A 24994-nucleotide genomic window follows, 5' to 3' on the forward strand; every position below is an offset into this window, starting at 1 on the left:
ATTACCTAAGAGGGACATTATCCACATCTGGATCCCTGGCTGTAACAAAGCCCACAAGGGCCCCTTGCTTGGCATCCTCTTGAACTTCCATAATAGCACCGGTGGGTGGAAAGAAGACTGGAGGTTCATCCACGTCTGACACGCTGACTCTGACAATGGTCTGGTCCCGGAAAGAGCCCAGGTCCATGAAGCGTGGATCCAAATGCTTATTCACTGCCTCCACCACCACATTATGAGTGCGTTTCTTCTCAAAGTCCAGAGGCTACAAGGTAAACAAAAATTTAAACCTTACATACTGACTGGGTTTAGAATAGCATAGTTGCAATGTAGATTTAAATTACATTATGCCTTAACTACAATAAGTCATTCAGGAACGAGAGAGAAAACAACAGCAGAGATATTTAGGTAAAGGAGTGAACATAAGTCTGGAATTACTGACAAAACTTGAGATTTTAATGGATGAAAACGTGATCTCGAACCAAATGGGCTGGTCTGATTATTTCAGAGTTTACACAGAACGTTAAAAAAAAAAAACCTGATTGAGTTCTGTGGGTGGAAATGTCATGTTGATAAGAGAAGTCAGAGGAAAATGGCCAGGTTGGTTTGAGCTGTCACTTAGGATATAATAATTCATATAATCTCTCTTTACAAATGTAGTGAGCAGAAAAGAATCTCGCCATGCACAACACATTAAATATTTGAGTGGATGGACTAAAAGAACAGAAATCTCCAGATATCATGGGCACAGGATCACCAGAACTGGACAGCTGAAGATTAGAAAATCTTTTTCACACCATTCTGTGTAAACTCTAGAGACTGTTGTGTGTGAAAATCCCAGGAGATCATGATTTTATGCATATCTTTCTACTTATGAATGCACACTTTTTGTTCATATTTATAAGTAGAAAGTCAAAAGACATTGTGTGTAAATTTGAAATGAATATAATCAATCAATCAATCAATCAATCAATCAATCAATCAATCAATCAATCAATCAATCAATCAATATCCTTTATTTAACCAGGTAAAAACTCATTGAGATTAAAATCTCTTTTCCAAGAGTGACCTGGCCAAGATGGCAGCATAAACAATTACAATAAAAATTATAACCATACAACAGACAAAAATAAATAAATAAATAAATAAATAAATACACCTGGTGTAACATTACAAATTATTACAGATAAAACAATATTCAGTTAAAATGCTAAAAGCTCAAAATTAAAAATTCAATTAAAAACATAAAATAAAAATTTAAAACAAGTGCATTGTATAAGAGAGGTATTTTCTCTATCTTTTAGAATGAATTTAAATTCACCCAGGGTTATCAGCTTTGACAGTTTCAAGTCCTTTTGTAAATTGTTCCATGACAAGGGAGCAGCATATTTATTTTTTTGATTTGATTTTTGATTGATTGCTTTATTCCGAACAGTAAAGAAGATATAAAACAAACAAAAAAAAAATGTAAATCATCAAAACATCGTCATAAACAGAATAGCGTAGGCACAAGGCAATAACATAATTATGTTTGGAAAGGATTAGGAAGAAGTAAATAACTTATCAAATCCTAACCCTCTATACCACCGTTAATCAAACGTCACTTTCCACCATAATAAACTATATATACAAAAGAAAGCAAAATCAACAACAACAAAAAAAACATGCCAACATACCAAGACATACCAACATGGTATAATATCGCCCAAATCAAATCATATATATACAAATACTTATGCTATGCATATATACACACATACAATACATATATACAGTACATACATGTACACCTACCTATAACTAATACACATCCATACATACACAGACACCCATATCATAATTATGCATATTATGCTTATATATTATATACAGCTATGCACTATACATACATACATACATACATACATACATACATACATACATATACAAATACTCACTTTTTATATAATATATCCATATGTACCCATACCCACATATATACACTTATATTATCAATAGCATGTTATTGTAATTCCTCCTCCCTATACCTCGTAAAGATCTGTTCCTTATACCTTTTTTTGAACTGGTTTATAGTTGTACATTTCATGAGCACCACATTCAAACTGTTCCATAGCTTTACTCCACAAATAGAGATACTGAACATTTTTAACGTTGTCCTAGCACTGCGAATTTTAAATTTCAATTTCCCCCTAAAATTATAGCCCCCCTCTCTATCCAAGAACATTATTTGGATATTCCTTGGTACTTATAATTCCTTACTTTTTACATTACTAAGGCAGTTTTATATTCTATAATATCCCTGAATTTTAAACATTTTGAATTTAAGAATAGTGAATTAGTATGATCTCGGTAACCAGCACTATGAATTATTCTTATAGCTCTTTTTTGAAGTATAGTTATTGCATGAAGTGAGCATTTATACGTATTTCCCCACACCACTGAGCAGTAATTTAAGTACGGTAAAACCAGGGAACAGTAAAGAATGCGGAGTGAATTATAGTCCAGGACATGCTTAGCTTTACTCAACACAGATATGCTTCTTGATAGTTTCATTAGTATGTATTTTATATGTGATTTCCAATTAGTTCTATCATCTATTATTACCCCAAGAAATTTATTATTAGAAACTCTTTCAATATCAACACCATCTACTTGTACATTTATTGCCCTATTTATTTTATTCTCATCTCATTATCTCTAGCCGCTTTATCCTTCTACAGGGTCGCAGGCAAGCTGGAGCCTATCCCAGCTGACTATGGGCAAAAGGCGGGGTACACCCTGGACAAGTCGCCAGGTCATCACAGGGCTGACACATAGACACAGACAACCATTCACACTCACATTCACACCTACGGTCAATTTAGAGTCACCAGTTAACCTAACCTGCATGTCTTTGGACTGTGGGGGAAACCGGAGCACCCGGAGGAAACCCACGCGGACACGGGGAGAACATGCAAACTCCACACAGAAAGGCCCTCGCCGGCCACGGGGCTCGAACCCGGACCTTCTTGCTGTGAGGCGACAGTGCTAACCACTACACCACCATGCCGCCCCTATTTATTTTATAATTATTAAAGGTCCCATGGCATGGTGGTTTGTTGATGCTTTAAACGGGATCGTGGAGACTTCCGGATGTTATATCCACAGCCTTTCTCGAAATGAACCCTCAGAACGTAGATATAGGCTCCTGGGAGAAAGCCCCATTTCAGCGCTTTTCCCAGTGCGTCGTTTTGCTAATGAGAAGCAGGAGGCGGGGAAGGGTAGAGGGTGGGGGCGTGCCATGGGAGGAGGGGGAGGGGCTGCCGTCTGCCTCCCAAGCTGGCTGAGAGCGCTCCTCGTCGGGCACGGCCAGGCGGGCGAATGCCCTGGTCCGTCCGCCCTGTCTAAAAAAATGGTACAACTCGAGCCCATGGTAAAACTGGGACTTTGTCGGTTTTTTTCAGCCTGAGGCCCATGGTAAAACTGAGCAGTTTTACCATGGAGGAGTGGGGACTTTGCCGTTTCCTCCCCCCAACTCGCCCCTGGGAGAACCGCTGCCTCCACGGGCGGCCGGTGCCACTGGAGGGCCGCCCCCGCGACCTCGGCTCCCGACAAAAGATTGGATCTAGGGCTGACTTTCAATGGATCGCAGCGATGGAGCTGCTCTGCCACTCATGACACCCTGGCCCAGAATCAGGGAAAAATACCGCGCGCTGATGTCATTAAGGTGCAACGCGAGGAAATAAAATAAATTCAACAAATGTTTGGGTTTTTACTGAACAAACAAACAAAAAAATCAATGAGTGACTTAAAAAAAAGAATGTGGGTGTCTTTGTAAAAACTGTTTTGATTGGCTATTATAACAGAGGTAGCGCAGAGTACCTGGCTAACTGCAGGAAGCGGTTAGCTGCACAGCTAATGTAGCCATTGCAAACGCACCGATTTTAAAACACGGCAAAACGACTTAACATCTTCTATATACCATCTTAAATATCTTTGATACATTGCACATATCATTTATATAAAGAATAAACAGTTTAGGACCCAATACTGACCCCTGAGGGACACCAAAATCAATATTCAAACGAGTTGAGACAGAGTCACCCAACTTCACAAACTGAATCCTTTAGAAGCCTTTTTTCCCTAAATCTGTTCTCACTCCAGGAACTAACATCTGTAATGTATTATTAGAGTGCAGGCCCTGTTGATTTTGTTTCAGATGCAAGTATAAAGAAAGACAAGGAGGAGCTAGCCCATTAGAAGTATAATATACACTAGAAGTATAATAAATAACAAAAAAAAAGGGTCTGGATACTTATTTCCCCTCACTATTTATTCAGGCACCTTTACCTATAAATACACGGTATATCCTGCAAGCAATACAGAAATATTTCATATACTTTAAAATTTTGTAGCCTATGTCAAAAGTTCACCATGTGTAAGGTTTTCTGAGGTCCCCAACATTTTGTTCTTTATATATTGGAGTAGACCATACTGTACCTTTTTGATGATAATGATGGCTTCTTGTGTGTCTGTATCAGTGGAAACTCTGAAGAGCTCTCCTCCTTCTTCGTCTTTAATCAGGTAGCTCATATCTGTGTTCTCGCCCATGTCTGCATCCGTGGCCATCACCCGGCCCACTGATGTGCCCACTGCCATCCCTTCTGGAACTGAAAACTGACACATCTCTAATAAGGAGAGGGGGGAGAAGAGAAAAGGACAGAGATGAGGTAAGTCTTATATTCTTTGTTCTAAACTGTAAATCCATACGTATGTAGCAGCAATTAATTTATGCATGTGAAGGTGAAGATGCCTTTATTTTTCACAAATACATTACAGTGAAATTATTTCTTCACATATCTCATTAGGAAGTTGAGATCAGAGTGCAGGATGAGCAATGATGCTGCTCCTGGACCAAAAAAAAAAGTTTAAGTACCATTCTCAAGGGCCCAATGATCTCATTTCGAATTTCTGGGGGTTGAACCCCTGAGCTTCTGATCAGTAGAGAAAATCCTTAACCACTGATCCACTACTGTCCCTCCATATGGAAGGACACATCAATCTGGGACAATCTACAAGGTATGGGTTTTTGGTAAAGGGTGGTACATGCCTACTTTAGTAGGAGAGACCATTTTGCCTTAATCATACACTTTTTGTGCTTTTGGAACAACACTCATCAGTTTTTAAATGCCATGTGCTTTGGGGAGATTGTTTCAAAATACAGACGTTTTCCATTTGCATGCTGCTGCTACAAATCCCACAGCATAGCAACTGGGTTAGTTTTTAATACTGCAGTATGGCAAGCATATAGATGATGTTTGGCTGTGTGGAAAAAGACATATGTTATCATTTAACTATGCTATTTAAGAATCCCTATGTAGCATAAACAATAACCAGAAAAGGAAAACAGCAGATAACTGTACTTCAGATTTCCCCTGCTGGCAACAAACCTCAAGTCATGGTGTAGCTATTATTATTATTATTATTATTATTATTATTGATGATGATATTATTGCTGTTGTTTTTGTTGTTTTTACAACCCTATTTCCAAAAAAGGTGGGATGCTGTGTAAAATATAAATAAAAACAAAATACAATGATTTGCAAATCATGGAAACCCTATATTTTATTGAAAATACAAAGACAACATCTCAAATATTGAAACTGAGAAATTTTATTGTTGACTGAAAAATATATGCTCATTTTGAATTTGATGCCAGCATGTTTACCACTGTGTTGCATCACCTCTTATTTTAACAACACTGTAAATGTTTGGGAACTGAGGGGACCAATTGCTGTAGTTTTGAAAGTGAAATGTTGTCCCATTCTTGCCTGATACACAATTTCAGTTTGGGGTCTCCTTTGTCATAATTTCCATTTTATAATGCACCAAATGTTTTCAGTGGAAGGCACGTCTGGACTGCAGGCAGTCCAATCCAGTCTTTTACTATTGAGCCATACAAATATAGTACATGAAGATTATAGTTTGGCATTGTGTAAATTCTCTGAAAAATACATCACCTGGATGGTAGCATGTTACTCCAAAACCTGTATATATCATTCATCATTACTGGTATCTTCCCAGATGTGCAAGCTACCCATGCCATATCCACCAATGCCCACATAACATCACAGATGCTGGCTTGTGAAGTGTGTGCTGATAACATGCTGGATGGTCCCTCTCCTCTTTAGCCTGGAGAACACAATGTCCATCATTTTCCAAAAAAAAAATAGAATTTCAAATTGTCAGACAACAGGATGGTTTTCCACTTTGTCTCAGTCCATCATAAAAGAGCTCTGGCCCAGAGAAGGTGGTGTTGTTTCTGGATGTTGTTTATATATGGTTTTAACTTGCATTTGTGGATGCAATGATGAACTGTGTTCATAGACAATGGTTTTTGGAAGTGTTCCTGAGCCTGTGCAGCAATTTTCACTACAGAATCATTTATGACCTTAATGCAGTGTTGCCTGAGGAACTGAAGCTCATGAGCATCCAATGTTGGCTTTTGGCCTTGTCCCTTGCGTACAGAGATTTCTCCAGATTCTCTGAATCTTTTTATTGATATTATGTACTGTAAATGATGTGATCCTCAAATTTTTAGCAATTTTACAGATTGATCCAATCTGGCCATTTTCCTTTTATCTGTATTATCAACAAGGTATTTTCACCCACAAAGTTTTTGTTTGTTTGTTTTTCTTACTATTCTGTGTAAACTCTAGAGACTGTTATGTGTGAAAATCCCAGGAGATTAGCAGTTTCTGAAATACTTAAACCAGTCTATCTGGTACTAATATCCATGCCACTATCAAAGTCACAGAGACGCAGAGATTAACTGAACTTCTTGACCTGTGACTGCATTTTATGTATGGCACTGCTGCCACGATTGGCTGATTGGAAAACTGCATAAATAAGCAGGTGTACAGGTGTTCCTACTAAAGTGACCAGTGAGTATAGATTCAGTCATAATTAAAACATGTAATATTACTTTGACCCTCTGCATTGCAAAGGAAGTATTCTCAATTAGATGGCTAGAAGGGAATTGTCTAAATGTGGGCTCCTCTGTGGTTGAGAGGAAAATGGAGAGGAAACAAGAGAGCCATTGAGATGAAGAAGAGACACTGGAGACTGGAAACCTGACTCTCACACACTCTTCATTGTATTAAATCTAACATAATAATGACTAGTGGAGAAAAGATAGGATTCGAAGAATACACGGGAAATGGGTAAGAAAAATACCAATGTGAACATTAATATGTTTAATTTACTGGTGCCTGATCCTCTCTTGCAACCATGCACATAACCCCCCCCCCCCCCCCCCCCCCCCCCCCACACACACACACACAGCCATACATGCCCCAGTTTACCAATGGCTTTCACCAATATTAAAAGCTTTGCCCTACAGTTCCTCAGTGATAGCAGTGTAGCAATTAGATTTCTCACAGACTTTCCAAATCCCGAATATTTCAAGCTCATCTACCAAGAGCTACCACTTTAGAGTCCAGACAGATAGGATTGTTTGTGATGCCATTAAACACAGAGCTATCAAACTCTGACCAACAAGCTTTGCATTTGACAAGTCCAGATATGAATTAATTCAGCCATTCTCAGTTGATCAGATGATTTGATCCATAGCAAACATAATTAAGACAGTGTAGAAACCTGTATACCTAAGAGCAAAAATGCCCAGAGAAAACCCTGAGGCCCTGTGTAATGCAAAATAGTGTTAACCTATTACATAGTATCTGCATCTGTTTAGTGCTCCAAATATTCATACCTACTATTGCATCTCAAACAATTAGAATATTGTGAAAATGTTCTTTTTTTCAGAATTTAATTCAAAAAGGTAGACGTTCATATATTCTATATTCATTACACATAAAGTGAAATATTTCAAGCTTTTTTTTCTTTTAATTTTGATGATTATGGCTTATAGCTCATGAAAATCAGAAATACAGTCTCTCAAATGATTAGAATAGTTGCTAAGATCAATTAAAAAAATTATTTACAATACAGAAATGTCCAACTCCTGAAATGTATGTTCATTTATACAGTCAATTTTTGGTTGGGGTTCCTTTACCACGAATTACTGAATCAATGCAGCATGACATGGAGGTGATCAGCCTGTGGCACTACTGAGGTGTTACTGAAGCCCAGGTTGCTTTGATAGTGGTCTTCAGCTCGTCTGTATTTTTGGGTCGGGTGTTTCTCATCTTTCTCTTGACAATACCCCATAGATTGTCCCTGGGGTTTAGGTCAGACAAATTGGCTGGCCAATCAAGTGCAGTAATATCATGGTTAGCAAAATATTTGGTAGTAGTTTTGGCACTCTGGGCAGGTGCTAAGTCCTGCTGGAAAAGGAAATCAGCATCTCCATAAAGCTTGTCAGCAGATGGAAGCATGAAGGGCTTGAACATCTCCTGGTAGATACCTGCATTGATTTTTGACTTGATAAAACACAGTGAACCAACACCAGTATCTGACATGGTACCCCAATTCATCACAGACTGTGGAAACTTCACACTGGACTTCAAACACGTTGGATTCTGTGCCTCTCCACGCTTCCTCCAGATTCAAGGACCTTGATTTCCAAATGAAATGCAAAATTTACTTTCATCTGAAAAGAAGACTTTGGACTACTGAGCAACAGTCCAGTTCTTCATTTCCTTAGCCCAGGTAAAATGCTTCTGACATTGTCTCTGATATAGGAGTGGCTTGATATTAGGAATGCGACAGTTGTAGCCCCTTTCCTAAAGATGTCTGTGCGGGGTGGTGCTTGATACACTGACACCAGCCTCAGTTCACTCCTTGTGAAGCTCTCCCAAGTTCTTGAATCAACTTTTCTTGACAATCCTCTCAAGGCTGTGGTCATCCCTGTTGCTTGTGCAGCTTTTCCAGCCAGCCTTTTCAGCAATGACCTTCTGTGGTTTATCCTCCTTGTGGAGGGTGTCGATGATTGATTGTCTTCTGGACGACTGTCAAGTCAGCAGTCTTCCCCATGATTGTGGTTGTGCGTACTGAACTTCACCAAGAGATACACTGTATTTATACAGTTTTACTCAACCTTGAAATGAAATATTCTCATATTTTGTGATTTTTACTTTTGTGTTGTAGGCCATAATTATCAAAATTAATAATTTTAGTTCATGTGCAACAATTCTAGAACATATTAAATTTTCAATTCACTTTCTTAAATAGGGGCGGCACGGTGGTGTAGTGGTTAGCGCTGTCGCCTCACAGCAAGAAGGTCCGGGTTCGAGCCCCGGGGCCGGCGAGGGCCTTTCTGTGCGGAGTTTGCATGTTCTCCCCGTGTCTGCGTGGGTTTCCTCCGGGTGCTCCGGTTTCCCCCACAGTCCAAAGACATGCAGGTTAGGTTAACTGGTGACTCTAAATTGACCGTAGGTGTGAATGTGAGTGTGAATGGTTGTCTGTGTCTGTGTGTCAGCCCTGTGATGACCTGGCGACTTGTCCAGGGTGTACCCCGCCTTTCGCCCGTAGTCAGCTGGGATAGGCTCCAGCTTGCCTGCGACCCTGTAGAACAGGATAAAGCGGCTAGAGATAATGAGATGAGACTTTCTTAAATAACTGATGGAAAAGACTGAACTTTTTTCATGATATTCTAATTGTTTGAGATGCACTAGTATATTCAGATTTAAAGTTGAGGTGGCCATGGACTACCCCCCCATGAACCCGACAACTATGCCCCTGGAAAAACTGGAAAATGCCAGCAAGGTCTGTGAATTCTGCCTCTGACACTTCATAACTGATCTCAGCTACAGAGTAATTACAACTGACTGTTTTCCCCCAGTCACACAGTTATTATTTTTGTTTGTATTGGTCTGCAGTATATCCAGAGGCTTTAATTGGCTCTAGATCACAAAATAAAAACATACAAATAGTATAATATAAACACCATGACCCAGCATTTACTAAGGACCACTTCATTTGAGCCTTATATCTGAGAACTCAATGGTACCCACATAAAAAGTAAAAACCTTCTGCTCATGTGACAATTTTTGTTTGTTATTGTTGTCCATGGGATCCCAGTCCTGATGCATACCTATATTGTCTTGTGGGGATTTAAAACAAACAAACAAACAAACAAACAAACAAACAAACAAACAAACAAACAAACAAACAAACCCACTAGTGTGCAAAGTGTTATCAAGGTAAACGCTGGCCACAGTGAAGAATCTAAGCTATGAAACATATTTTGTTTTTGTTAACACATTTTATTTGCAAAATTCGATGTGATATTTCAAATAAATCGAAATTCATATGTCATTCCATATAATTCCATGTTCAGTATGTAATTTCATAGTTTTGATGTCTTCAGTATTATTCTACAATGTAGAAAATAGTCAAAATACAGAAGAAAAAAAACTTATCAATGAGTAAGTTTGTCCCAACTTTTGCCTGATACCATATGATCACATGTATACTGTCATTCTGGAAAATTGTTTTGTTTGGGTCCTGAAAAATTAATATACATGGCGTTTAAAAAAAATTGATATTTTCAATATGCGCGCTGCCTGAGACACAGACACACACACACACAGACAGCCTTCCTCTTTGAACTTTTTGTGCCATGGCCAAATCTGCATTGCAGTTGGTGCATTTTTAGAGAATTCTCTCATAAATGCATGCTGCACAGTCTTGGTCGACTGTGTTTAAACATACTCTAACACACAAAACTCCTTTTCTTTTCCAGTGAATGGCATTTCTATAGCTAAAAAGATAGAAACAAAAAACATTAATCATAAAATTTGTACTTGTTTCCACACATGCTGTTAAAACCTGAGGTCAATTGAACAAGAATTGGCAAAGTTATGAGATTGTGAAATGATATCAAATTTTTGGAAAACACCCTGTACTATGAAAACTACAATATACTCGAATAAAGGTTGTAATTATTATGCCTTGACCCAGCATGACCATCTTATAAATCTTATTAATAACCAAACCCTAGCTAAATTTAATAAATAGATCAGGCACCCTGAGCCAAAAGAGCAGAAGAAACTTGTATAATACAGTGCTGGGACACTGTCGTTTGGCAGCTGCAGCAGTTTGGCAGCATGCAGAGTGATCTCTTTGATGGCTAATTATATATTTCCTTAGTGGTTTATTGATGGCTCTGCTCTATGTTAATGATTTCAGTGCAGTACTTGTCTGTGAGTACTCCAGAGGGCCTTGGGCATAATGTTTTCTTTCTTTCTTTCTTTCTTTCTTTCTTTCTTTCTTTCTTTCTTTCATCCCATTGTAAAAGAGCTTGGGCCCAGAGAAAGTGGTGTTGTTTCTGGATATTGTTTAAATCTGGTTTGTGAAGATTCTCAGTCATCCAGGTCATAGTAAACTGTGGGTGGTAAAAGAGAGCAACTGGACTTGCTTGAAGATTCTTGAAGACGTTTCACCTCTCATCCAAAAGGCTTTTTCAGTTCTGTCTGACTAATAGGGAGTATCAGGTATTTATCCTCTCATGGATGAAAAGCAATCCTAAGGTGTCGTTGAGTCATCCTGTTGGTGTGGGTCACTGGGGGCTGGGCGTGAACGGCCTAGAGAGTCATTGGGATGATCAATGGATTGTTGGTTCTTTCTGTCCTCCTGTGAGTCACTGAAAACAGCTGGGTTTTGGTGTGCATTCAGTTGTCTGGGAAGTGTGCTAAGGACTGCATTGTAGGTGACTGATAAATGATGTCTTAGACCACCACCTGTGTTCAGTGATGGCGGTTCCAGGTTGACAAAAATGGCTTCTTTAACGCCTCGCTCATACCAACGATCCTCTCTGGCTAAAATGCGTATGTTGCAATCCTGAAATGAGTGTCCTTTGTTGTTAAGATGAAGATAGACAGCAGAGTCCTGGCCTGAGGAACTGGCTTTCCTGTGTTGAGCCATGCGCCTGTGAAGCGGTTGTTTTGTTTCCCCAATATACGAGGCTGTGCATTTCTCGCTGCACTGAATTGTCCTGTTTGTGTCTGGCTATTCTGTCCTTAGGGTGGACCAGTTTCTGCTTCAGGGTGTTATTGGGCCTGAAATGTACCGAATGTTGTGTTTGTAGAAGATCCTCCTGAGTTTCTCAGATAGACCAGAAATGTAGGGAATGACAATGTTCTTGCATTTGTTCCTGTTATCCTCCTTGTCCGTTATATTCCTTTTTCTGCTCTTGAAGAAAGCCCAGTTGGGATACCCGCAGTTCTGAAGTGCTTTCTTGATGTGATTCTGCTCCTTCTCTTTTCCCTCTACCGTTGTAGGAATGTTCTGAGCCCTGTGTTGCAAGGTCCTAATGACCCCCAATTTGTGTTCCAGTGGGTGGTGTGAGTCAAAAAGTAGGTACTGGTCTGTGTGTGTGGGTTTCCAGTACACCTCGATGCTAAGGCTTCTGTCTTGTCTAATGTGTACATCACAATCCAAGAAGGCTAGATTATTCCCCCTGATGCCCTCCCGAGTGAAATTGATGTTGATATCCACTGCATTGATGTGCTTAGAGAAGGCTTCCACCTCATGGGTTTTGATTTTAACCCAGGTGTCATCCACATATCTGAATCAGTGGCTGGGAGCAACTCCTGAAAAAGTGGTCAAAGCTTTATGTTCCACTTCCTCCATGTATAGATTGGCCACAATAGGGGACACTGGTGAGCCCATGGTGCATCCATGCTTCTGTATGTAGAAACTTTCATTAAACTGGAAATAGGTGGTGGTCAGGCAGAGGTCAAGCAGGGTGCAAATCTGGTCCGTGGTGAGGTTCGTTCTATCCAGTAAGGTGCTGTCTTGAAGGAGTCATTTTCTAACAGATTCGACTGCTTCTGTGGTGGGAATGCAGGTGAAAAGAGAAGTGGCATCGTAGGAAACCATGGTTTCATTGGAGTCTAGTTTGAGGTCTGCAACTTTAGTAGCAAAATCTTGGGAGTTTTTGATGTGATGTGGCATGTTTCCAACAAGAGGAACCAGGATGGTGGCTAGGTGTTTGTCAATGTTATAGGTGACAGAGTTTATACTGCTGATGATAGGTCTGAGGGGAGCTCCTTCCTTGTGAATCTTGGGGAGTCCGTATATAAGAGGAATGGCTTCCCCAGGGTACAATCTGTAGTACAGATTGTTGATGGCTTGGTCCTTTTCTAGTTGTTGCAGGCAGCTAACAACTTTCTTTTTGTAACAACCGGTGGGGTCCTGCCTCAAGGTTTCATAGGTGGTTGTGTCGCTGAGGAGACTGGTCATCTTGGAGTGGTAGTCTGCTGTGTTTAGCACCACTGTGCTTAGAACCACTGTGCATCTCCCTTTGTCAGCAGGAAGGATGGTGATGTTCCAGTCTCTTTGAAGCAATGTCGCAAAAAAGCAATGCCCTCCTTTCTTGGCTGGTAAGGTTGGAGGGGGGTGCTTTCGCACTGGACAGAGCAGCTGATATCTTCAGTCTAAGTTGTTCTGCCTCTCTGTTGGTCAGATTGTTGTTTCTGATGGCTGACTCTGTGGCTGTGATGAGGTCTACCATTGGTATCCACTCTGGTGAAACTACAAAGTTAAGTCCCTTGGATAAAACATCTTTCTCTGGTTGGGTGAGTACCCTGTCGGATAAGTTCTTCACCCATTTCTCTTCTATGTCTGGTTGTGTAGCCTGGTCAGATTTCTTCCTCCAAGTCAGCACTCCAGCAAAACACCTGAGGATTGCTTTTCATCCATGAGAGGATAAATACCTGATACTCCCTGTTAGTCAGACAGAACTGAAGAAGCCTTTCGGATGAAACGTCTTCAAGAATCTTCAAGCAAGTCCAGTTGCTCTCTTTTACCACCCACAGTTTAAATCTGGTTTTAACTTGCATTTGTGGATGCAGTAATGAACTGTTTTCACAGACGATGGTTTTCTGAAGTGTTCCTGAGCCCATACAGTGATTTCCACTACAGACATGTGTCTGGATTTCATGCAGTGTCCCCTGAGGGCCTGAAAATCACAAGCATCCAATGTCAGTTTTCAGCCTTGTCTCTTGCATACAGAGATTTCTCCTGATTCTCTGAATCTTTTCATGATATTGTGTACCATAAATAATGTGATCCCCAAATTCTTTGCAATTTTACATTGAGGAACATTATTCTTAAATTGTTGCACTATTTGCCCACGCAGTCTTTCACAGAGCAGTGAACCCCTCCCCATGTTTACTTCTGAGAGACTCAACCTCTCTGGGATGCTCTTTTTATACCCAATCATGTTACTGACCTGCTGCCAATTAACTACACACACACACACACACACACACACACAGAGTCAAGCTGGAAAGTCTGCACATCCCTTTCACCTGCTCCACATTTTACAACCCCGATTCCAAAAAAGTTGGGACAAAGTACAAATTGTAAATAAAAACGGAATGCAATAATTTACAAATCTCAAAAACTGATATTGTATTCACAATAGAACATAGACAACATATCAAATGTCGAAAGTGAGACATTTTGAAATTTCGTGCCAAATATTGGCTCATTTGAAATTTCATGACAGCAACACATCTCAAAAAAGTTGGGACAGGGGCAATAAGAGGCTGGAAAAGTTAAAGGTACAAAAAAGGAACAGCTGGAGGACCAAATTGCAACTCATTAGGTCAATTGGCAATAGGTCATTAACATGACTGGATATAAAAAGAGCATCTTGGAGTGGCAGCGGCTCTCAGAAGTAAAGATGGGAAGAGGATCACCAATCCCCCTAATTCTGTGCCGACAAATAGTGGAGCAATATCAGAAAGGAGTTCGACAGCGTAAAATTGCAAAGAGTTTGAACATATCATCATCTACAGTGCATAATATCATCAAAAGATTCAGAAACTCTGGAAGAATCTCTGTGCGTAAGGGTCAAGGCCGGAAAACCATACTGGGTGCCCGTGATCTTCGGGCCCTTAGACGGCACTGCATCACATACAGGCATGCTTCTGTATTGGAAATCACAAAATGGGCTCAGGAATATTTCCAGAGAACATTATCTGTGAACACAATTCACCGTGCCATCCCCCGTTGCCAGCTAAAACTCTATAGTTCAAAGAAGAAGCCGTATCTAAACATGATCCAGAAGCGCAGACGTCTTCTCTGGGCCAAGGCTCATTTAAAATGGACTGTGGCAAAGTGGAAAACTGTTCTGTGGTCAGACGAATCAAAATTTGAAGTACTTTATGGAAATCAGGGACGCCGTGTCATTCAGACTAAAGAGGAGAAGGACGACCCAAGCTGTTATCAGCGCTCAGTTCAGAAGCCTGCATCTCTGATGGTATGGGGTTGCATTAGTGCGTGTGGCATGGGCAGCTTACACATCTGGAAAGACACCATCAATGCTGAAAGGTATATCCAGTTTCTAGAGCAGCATATGCTCCCATCTAGACGATGTCTCTTTCAGGGAAGACCTTGCATTTTCCAACATGACAATGCCAAACCACATACTGCATCAATTACAGCATGATGGCTGCATAGAAGAAGGGTCCGGGTACTGAACTGGCCAGCCTGCAGTCCAGATCTTTCACCCATAGAAAACATTTGGCAAATGTTGAGACAAAGTACAAATTGTAAATAAAAATGGAATGCAATGATGTGGAAGTTTCAAAATTCCATATTTTATTCAGAATAGAACATAGATGACATATCAAATGTTTAAACTGAGAAAATGTATCATTTAAAGAGAAAAATTAGGTGATTTTAAATTTCATGACAACAACACATCTCAAAAAAGTTGCGACAAGGCCATGTTTACCACTGTGAGACATCCCCTTTTCTCTTTACAAGTCTGTAAAAGTCTGGGGACTGAGGAGACAAGTTGCTCAAGTTTAGGGATAGGAATGTTAACCCATTCTTGTCTAATGTAGGATTCTAGTTGCTCAACTGTCTTAGGTCTTTTTTGTCAGATCTTCCGTTTTATGATGCGCCAAATGTTTTCTGTGGGTGAAAGATCTGGACTGCAGGCTGGCCGGTTCAGTACCCAGACCCTTCTTCTACACAGCCATCATGCTGTAATTGATGCAGTATGTGGTTTGGCATTGTCATGTTGGAAAATGCAAGGTCTTCCCTGAAAGAGACGTCGTCTGGATGGGAGCATATGTTGCTCTAGAACCTGGATACACCTTTCAGCATTGATGGTGTCTTTCCAGATGTGTAAGCTGCCCTTGCCACACGCACTAATGCAACCCCATACTATCAGAGATGCAGGCTTCTGAACTGAGCGCTGATAACTTGGGTCGTCCTTCTCCTCTTTAGTCCGAATGACACGGCGTCCCTGATTTCCATAAAGAACTTCACATTTTGATTCGTCTGACCACAGAACAGTTTTCCACTTTGCCACAGTCCATTTTAAATGAGCCTTGGCCCAGAGAAGACATCTGCGCTTCCGGGTCATGTTTAGATACGGCTTCTTCTTTGAACTATAGAGTTTTAGCTGGCAACGGCGGATGGCACGGTGAATTGTGTTCACAGATAATGTTCTTTGGAAATATTCCTGAGCCCATTTTGTGATTTCCAATACAGAAGCATGCCTGTATGTGATGCAGTGCCGTTTAAGGGCCCGAAGATCATGGGCACCCAGTATGGTTTTCCGGCCTTGACCCTTACGCACAGAGATTCTTCCAGATTCTCTGAATCTTTTGATGATATTATGCACTGTACATGATGATATGTTCAAACTCTTTGCAATTTTACACTGTCAAACTCCTTTCTGATATTGCTCCACTATTTGTCGGCGCAAAATTAGGGGGATTGGTGATCCTCTTCCCATTTTTACTTCTGAGAGCCGCTGCCACTCCAAGATGCTCTTTTTATACCCAGTCATGTTAATGACCTATTGCCAATTGGCCTAATGAGTTGCAATTTGGTCCTCCAGCTGTTCCTTTTTTGTACCTTTAATTTTTCCAGCCTCTTATTGCCCCGTCCCAACTTTTCTGAGATGTGTTGCTGTCATGAAATTTCAAATGAGCCAATATTTGGCATGAAATTTCAAAATGTCTCACTTTCGACATTTGATATGTTGTCTATGTACTATTGTGAATACAATATCAGTTTTTGAGATTTGTAAATTATTGCATTCTGTTTTTATTTACAATTTGTACTTTGTCCCAACTTTTTTGGAATTGGGGTTGTATATAATTTCAAAGTTAATGCTGGCTAAAACAGAAAGGTGTCAGCATTAACTTTTTCAGTAGTTTGTGCTACAGTAGCTCTTCTGTGGGATTGGACCATATAGGCTCGCCTTCCATGTGAATCAATGAGCCTTCGACACCCATGACTCTGTCACCAGTTCACTAGTTGTCCGTCCTTGGACCATGTTTGGTAGGTACTAACCACTGCATACTGGGCACACCTCACAAGATGTGCCATTTTGGAGATGCTCAGACCCAGTTATCTAGCCATTACAATTTGGCCCTTGTCAAAGTTGCTCAGATCCTTACACTTGCCCATTTTTCCTGCTTCCAACACCTCAACTTCTCTTGCTGCTTAATATATCCCATCCCTTGACAGGTGCCACTGTAATGAGATAATCAGTGTTATTCACATCAACTGTCAGTGGTCATCATATTATGGCTGATTAGTGTGTACATATGTATTTAAATTTGAACTGCATTTCGTCTGAATAACAAACACGATACACAGAAAACAAACAAACAAACAAACAAACAAAAAGTTATGGCTTTGTCCTTTTGTGTGATTTGTACTTTGAGGAGATAATGTGTGTGCTCAGTCTATCAACTTTCAGTTTCTCCTCCAAACATATTTTCGCAGAAAAATCACCAAATCATCAAAACAGGCTGGAATATATCAGCCCATTGGACCTCAAAACTAGGCAGGCATGTCACCCTGTGTAATCATGTGACATGACTGTCAATGATTGGCTGCATGAGCCTACAAAAAAGATTATCTCTGCCTACACCACCGGGCTCGTCACAGTTACACTTGGACCACAATGGAAATAAGTGTTTACAGTTTATTGTACTATCCATGTATTTTAGTGTGCACTATTCTTGTAATTTGTACAGTATTTTACTAAATAAACTCATCATCATCATCATCATCATCATCAGCCCACAGCCTTGCGCTGTGTTTTTTGTTTGTATGACCATTAATGGTGCTGTTACACTTGGTTTAAAAAAAAAAAATCACTCATAGTCCTCTTTGAAATGTTTGTTAACCACAGATAAGATGATGTGGATACCCAAAATATGAAACCTTATATTGATTTTCCTTTTGCCTTTGAAAGACAGGGTGGCTTAGCCCCGCTAGCCCATTGATATGAACCACCCCTGCATATTACTGCGACTACTAACAACAACAACAACAACAAAAACAACAGCACCACCACAAACAACAACAACAACAATAATAATACAATTAAATGGGTCACTGATTTCATATTCCATTAAAATATGTTCACATCATTTTTTTTTCTAATTAGAAGTTTCCAAACTACAATCTATTTTTACACTATGGTGTATTCTGAAAAATAAGGAGTGTGTATGTCATTACTCTAATTGAGAGTAACTGAAGCCATTAATAAAAATGTGTTTATCCATCCATCATCTGTAGCTGCTTATCCTGTAGAGGGTCGCAAGCAAGCTGGAGCCTATCCCAGCTGACTATGGGCGAGAGGCGGGGTACACCCTGGACAAGTCGCCAGGTCATCACAGGGCTGACACATAGGCCCTGTCCACACGGCAATGGATTCGGGTGAATCTGATAAAATTGTTTATCGTTTCGGCCTGGTGTCCACACGGCACCGGCGTTTTGGGTGCCCCACAACGATATTTTTTGAGAACGGGTTCCAGAGTGGAAAAATCTGGCAACGGCACTGTCATCACTCGTCTTGATGAGTAGAACGGATTTGTTTACGATGATGTCACAACCACATGACTAGAACAAGCAGCACTCTCGCTGTTTTGTATGAACCACTGCATTGCATTCACTTTTGTATACAGCTTTTCTTTTAAATAAACAAGTAACTGAACCATTTCTTGAATGTCTTTTTATTGGATAAGACTGCTTTTTAAAATGTTCACACACAATATAAAAAGTTATATAAATTATATAAAAATGCTTTTCAAAATGTTCACACACAGTAAGAAAATTAAGTTATATAAAACTATGCACACTAATAAAACTAATTTGTACACACAGAAGGCACGATTTCCTCGCGTAGTCGCAGCCATCTTCTTCTTGTTGTGTGTTTGTTCCTGACAGTGCTTCACACCGGGTAGAAGAAGGGGTTTATGCGCATGTGTCTACTTCTTCTATTGTTCTGGTGTCTCCGATGGGACCGTCTTACAGCGCCCCTAGAGATGTGGCATGTGTATTGCATCATTTTCAGCAAGCGTTGCGTTGCCATATGTACCTGATATTTTACTGATCCGTTGCCCATGTGGACGCGATATTTTTTTGAATAAAATCTCGTTGCCGTTGTCGTGTGGATGTAGCCATAGACACAGACAACCATTCACACTCACATTCACCCCTACGGTCAATTTAGAGTCACCAATTAGCCTAACCTGCATGTCTTTGGACTGTGGGGGAAACTGGAGCACCCGGAGGAAACCCACGTAGACACTGGGAGAACATGCAAACTCCACACAGAAAGGCCCCCATCGGCCGCTGGGCTCAAACCCAGGACCTTCTTGCTGTGAGGCGACAGTGCTAACCACTACACCACCATGCCACCCAAAGACATGTTTAATTAAATTAAATTTTCTTTGACTTAATGCTTTGGAAATTTTGTTTCTATATTTACCATGCAGCCCACTACCACATAAGCCAACCACTGGTGACATTCTTTCATGAAACATGCTGTTATCTGTAGCAATGGGACAGACCTCACCCTTACTCTTAGCTTCAGAATTCCTTACTAAAGTTACTCTCATCAATTTCATGAATTGGCTTTAAAGAGAAACTCTTACTTAGGAGCTTTTATTATTTACTATAATTTGCTATAATGTTTCACTATAATTTTGTACCTTTTGCCATTGGTTCTATTACATGAACAAAGCCCTATGGATATTTTTTTTCCTGCCAAGTTGTTTCGATATTCCACTGGAAGCTTTTTGTTCAGAACCTGAGGATGAAGAGTCATGGAAAGGCCATTGATAATGACATGTCTGTTTTAAAGCATACTTAATGAGCACTCACTCTGAGGGAAACGTGGAGGGTTGTCATTAACGTCCGTGATCACTATGGTCACCGTGGTGGAGCCAGAGAGACCACCCATTTGGCCTGCCATGTCTGTTGCCTTGACAACTAGCTCATAACGGTCCTGCGTCTCCCTATCAAGATCAGCTACAGCCGTCCGAATCACTCCTGTGAAGAGAGAAAAGGAAAGTGGAAAGGTCATTTTAGCCAGCTGCAGACACGGTGATGGTGGGGATCTTTAGCCTCAAAGAGAGGTTTATTAGAGCCAAAAAAAGAAGTGCAGCAGAGTTGGCTACAAATCCAAAGCTGAAATATTGTAAAATGTGTATGCATTAAGTCCAGGAATAAATAAAACATGGGACTGACAGTAGAGAGAAAATGTATCACTCTTCTGCCAGAGGTAACATTCTGTTATTCTTTCCAACATATGCTCAACTTCAGTTCAGGCACAATTGAACGTATTATGAAAGCACTGCTAAGACTTGTCCTGTACACTTGGGCCAGTACTGCTTAACAACTTAGAAACAGTATATGTGTCTTATTTACACAAGCAAACAAACAAATAAATGAAAGATAATTTTTTTTACATAAAGGTTTTCTTAACAAACATTATTTTTGGAATTGGTTAAGTATCCATAAATATTGAAAACTAAGTATGAAATGGGAGACAGAATCAGTGCACCTGATATTTGAACTAAACACTATAAGGGTCTTATCACATAGTTTGCCCAGGAATGCACAAGAGTATGCATTCAGTCAGCTTTGTGCCCCAAGAAATGTGAAGACCAGCATTGTGTGCCACAGATTGATTAATTGTATTTGCAAGGCATCCACCATCCTTACCACACAATGCCACTCTTGTGTAAGAACACACACACGTGATATGTAATATTAAAGTGAGTTCATGTTTTCCTGTAAACTGACAAAATGATTAATGTTTGCCAAGTACATGTTCATTTTTTAAATTTTATTTCTATCTATCTATCTATCTATCTATCTATCTATCTATCTATCTATCTATCTATCTATCTATCTATCTATCTATCTATCTATTTGCTTTCTTACTTACTTGGCCTGTCTTTTCTTTGTAGATAAAATCATACTGGTAGGGTTTGACTGGAAACACCACAGATATAATGTTTGAGAAGTGTGCAAAATTTGAAATGATGATAAAACAAGTATTTTGGCAAAACTGACATGTACTGAATGATAATCAAAAACTAATATTTGCCTCTGCTCTTTACTGTAGTGAAAATAAAGAAAACTCTGCTTATTTTACTTATAAACAAGTGATATGGCGACAGGTAAATGAGGTCTACAGTGGTGCTTGAAAGTTTGTGAACCCTTTAGAACTTTCTGTATTTCTGCATAAATATGACCTAAAACATCATCAGATTTTCACACAAGTCCGAAAAGTAGATAAAGAGAACCCAGTTAAACAAATGAGACAAAAATATTATACTTGGTCATTTATTTATTGAGGCAAATGATCCAATATTACATATCTCATCTCATTATCTCAAGCCACTTTATCCTGTTCTACAGGGTCACAGGCAAACTGGAGCCTATCCCAGGTGACTACGGGCGAAAGGCAGGGTACACCCTGGACAAGTCGCCAGGTCATCACAGGGCTGACACATAGACACAGACAACCATTCACACTCACATTCACACCTACGGTCAATTTAGAGTCACCAGTTAACCTAACCTGCATGTCTTTGGACTGTGGGGGAAACCGGAGCACCTGGAGGAAACCCACACAGACACGGGGAGAACAGGCAAACTCTGCACAGAAAGGCCCTCGTCGGCCACGGGGCTCGAATCCGGACCTTCTTGCTGTGAGGCGACAGCGCTAACTACTACACCATTGTGCCACCCCATATTACATATCTGTGAGTGGCAAAAGTACGTGAACCTCTAGAAGTAGCAGTTAATTTAAAGGTGAAATTAGAGTCAGGTGTTTTCAATTAATGGGATGACAATCAGGTGTGATTGGGCACCCTGTTTTATTTAAAGAACAGGGATCTATCAAAGTCTGATCCTCACCACACGTTTATGGAAGTGTATCATGGCATGAACAAAGGAGATTTCTGAGGACCTTAGAAAAAGTGTTGTTGATGCTTCTCAGGCTGGAAAAGGTTATAAAACCATCTCTAAAGAATTTGGACTCCACCAATCCACAGTCAGACAGATCGTGTACAAATGGAGGAAATTCAAGACCATTGTTACCCTCCCGGGCGGCACGGTGGTGTAGTGGTTAGCGCTGTCGCCTCACAGCAAGAAGGTCCTGGGTTCGAGCCCCGGGGCCGGCGAGGGCCTTTCTGTGCGGAGTTTGCATGTTCTCCCCGTGTCCGCGTGGGTTTCCTCCGGGTGCTCCGGTTTCCCCCACAGTCCAAAGACATGCAGGTTAGGTTAACTGGTGACTCTAAATTGACCGTAGGTGTGAATGTGAGTGTGAATGGTTGTCTGTGTCTATGTGTCAGCCCTGTGATGACCTGGCAACTTGTCCAGGGTGTACCCCGCCTTTCGCCCATAGTCAGCTGGGATAGGCTCCAGCTTGCCTGCGACCCTGTAGAAGGATAAAGCGGCTAGAGATAATGAGATGAGATGAGATGTTACCCTCCCCAGGAGTGGTCGACCAACAAAGATCACTTCAAGAGCAAGGCGTGTAATAGTCGGCAAGGTCACAAAGGACCCCAGGGTAACTTCTAAGCAACTGAAGGCCTCTCTCACATTGGCTAATGTTAATGTTCATGAGTCCACCATCAGGAGAACACTGAATAACAATGGTGTGCATGGCAAGGTTGCAAGGAAAAAGGCACTGCTCTACAAAAAGAACATTGCTGCTCATCTGCAGTTTGCTAAAGATCATGTGGACAAGCCAGAAGGCTATTGGAAAAATGTTTTGTGGATGGATGCGACCAAAATAGAACTTTTTGGCTTAAATGAGAAGCATTATGTTTGGAGAAAGGAAAACACTGCTTTCCAGCATAAGAACCTTATCCCATCTGTGAAACATAGCGGTGGTAGTATCATGGTTTGGGCCTGTTTTGTTGCATCTGGGCCAGGACAGCTTGCCGTCTTTGATGGAACAATGAATTCTGAATTATACCAGCGAATTCTAAAGGAAAATTTCAGGACATCTGTCCATGAACTGACTCTCAGGAGAAGGTGGATCATGCAGCAAGACAACAACCCTAAGCACACAAGTCATTCTACCAAAGAATGGTTAAAGAAGAATAAAGTTAATGTTTTGGAATGGCCGGGTCAAAGTTCTGACCTTAATCCAATCGAAATGTTGTGGAAGGACCTGAAGTGAGCAGTTCATGTGAGGAAACCCACCAACATACCAAAGTTGAAGCTGTTCTGTACAGAGGAATGGGCTAAAATTCCTCCAAGCCGGTGTGCAGGACTGATCAACAGTTACCGGAAATGTTTAGTTGCAGTTATTGCTGCACAAGGGGGTCACGGATACTGAAAGCAAATTTTCACATACTTTTGCCACTCACAGATATGTAATATTGGATAATTTTCCTCAATAAATAAATGACCAAGTATAATATTTTTGTCTCATTTGTTTAACTGGTTTCTCTTTATCTACTTTTAGGACTTGTGTGAAAATCTGATGTTTTAGGTCATATTTATGTAGAAATACAGAAAATTCTAAAGGGTTCACAAACTTTCAAGCACCACTGTATAGGTAAAACTATTGCTCTTAAACCTAGAAATCATAATCAGTCAGTCCTCTCTTGTGTGTGTATTTTAGCCAAATTGTGTGTGGTCTTTACATAATTTATTCCTAGAAATCAGCATCTTGCTGTAGATTGTTTGATGAACAATATATCTATATTAACATATCACTATGGAAAGATTCTAATTATGAAAAAGTGTGTTCTACATAGTCATCGCTATGCTTTAGTGTTTTTTTAAGTCCTATTCTCTGTCTCTGATTCCCTGTTTCTGTAGGTACAGCTGAATAAGTGGTGTTACAAAGGAATTATGAAAATATTTGTGTCTAACAGCATATCTTTATTCATAATGCAGTGACAGAGACAACAGCGTCAAGCATCAAGAACATTGGAGAAGGCAGAAATCACTTCCTCTGCTCTGTGATATTAAATCAGACAAAGCCATAATAAAACATAGCATTTTAAGATACTGTACAGCTCTTGCAATGATACATATTATGTTACAAATTTGTTTTCACTTGGTTTCCAATTTGTCACATATTTCAACTGAATCCCACGCAACATTTTTTTTTCTTTAATTTTACTCCTTCTTGCCAACAGGGGGAATGAGAATGACCTGAATACCTTCTTGTGCTTATGTGCACACATGCAGAGACATTCCAACAAAGTCAATAAATATTGCTATCATACAATCTTCTTCTTCTTCTTCTTTTAATTGATACACATCTGACCATATCTGCATAGCAGATTGTGATGATGGTTGTCGCAACAGGTATCTTGTCTTACAAAGTTGCCAGAAGAATCCTATCTCTGACCTTGTCTCCTGCTGTAGTGAGTTAATTTCTTTCTGAGATTACAGCACTGTTTCTGGAGAAAGCTGACGAATTCCATCATTAAGTTGTTTCCCTTGTTAGCATTGCCAGCATTACCTTGACTTACTGTGCTGTTCATGAATGAGTTGGTACTACTGCTCTGTGTTGTTGCTCAGTGACAGCAGTCACCTCAATCTTCTACTGTGATTATTTTTCCTTTGATACCATCTTCTCCACGAAACCACAATCCCTCCCATCTAGCAAACAATCGGGCCTGTACATACATGCCACTAGCATGGTTGAATGGATTTCCCTCATCATACCGCATGTTCTTCCTAGCTTGCTAAATTAGCTGGAGTCCACTACTGCTTACACTGGGGCTGGAGTTCCCTTTGTTTC

General features: G+C 40.3%; 1 protein-coding gene across 1 annotated transcript in view; it reads right to left on the bottom strand.

Moving 5' to 3' along the window:
* LOC132884591 (cadherin-22) overlaps nt 1-20296 on the bottom strand; it is a 186844-nt gene extending 166548 nt beyond the window's left edge. The window contains exons 1-3 of the mRNA XM_060918441.1: nt 20095-20296; nt 4477-4664; nt 6-262 (exon numbers count right to left, since the gene is read on the bottom strand). Coding sequence (XP_060774424.1) covers nt 6-262; nt 4477-4664; nt 20095-20296 — 647 coding nt within the window. The remainder of the gene's footprint in view (nt 1-5; nt 263-4476; nt 4665-20094) is intronic.
* Nucleotides 20297-24994: the final 4698 nt, after the last annotated feature.

The sequence above is a fragment of the Neoarius graeffei genome, chromosome 4, assembly GCF_027579695.1.
Source record: "Neoarius graeffei isolate fNeoGra1 chromosome 4, fNeoGra1.pri, whole genome shotgun sequence".
Taxonomy (NCBI): Eukaryota; Metazoa; Chordata; class Actinopteri; order Siluriformes; family Ariidae; genus Neoarius; species Neoarius graeffei.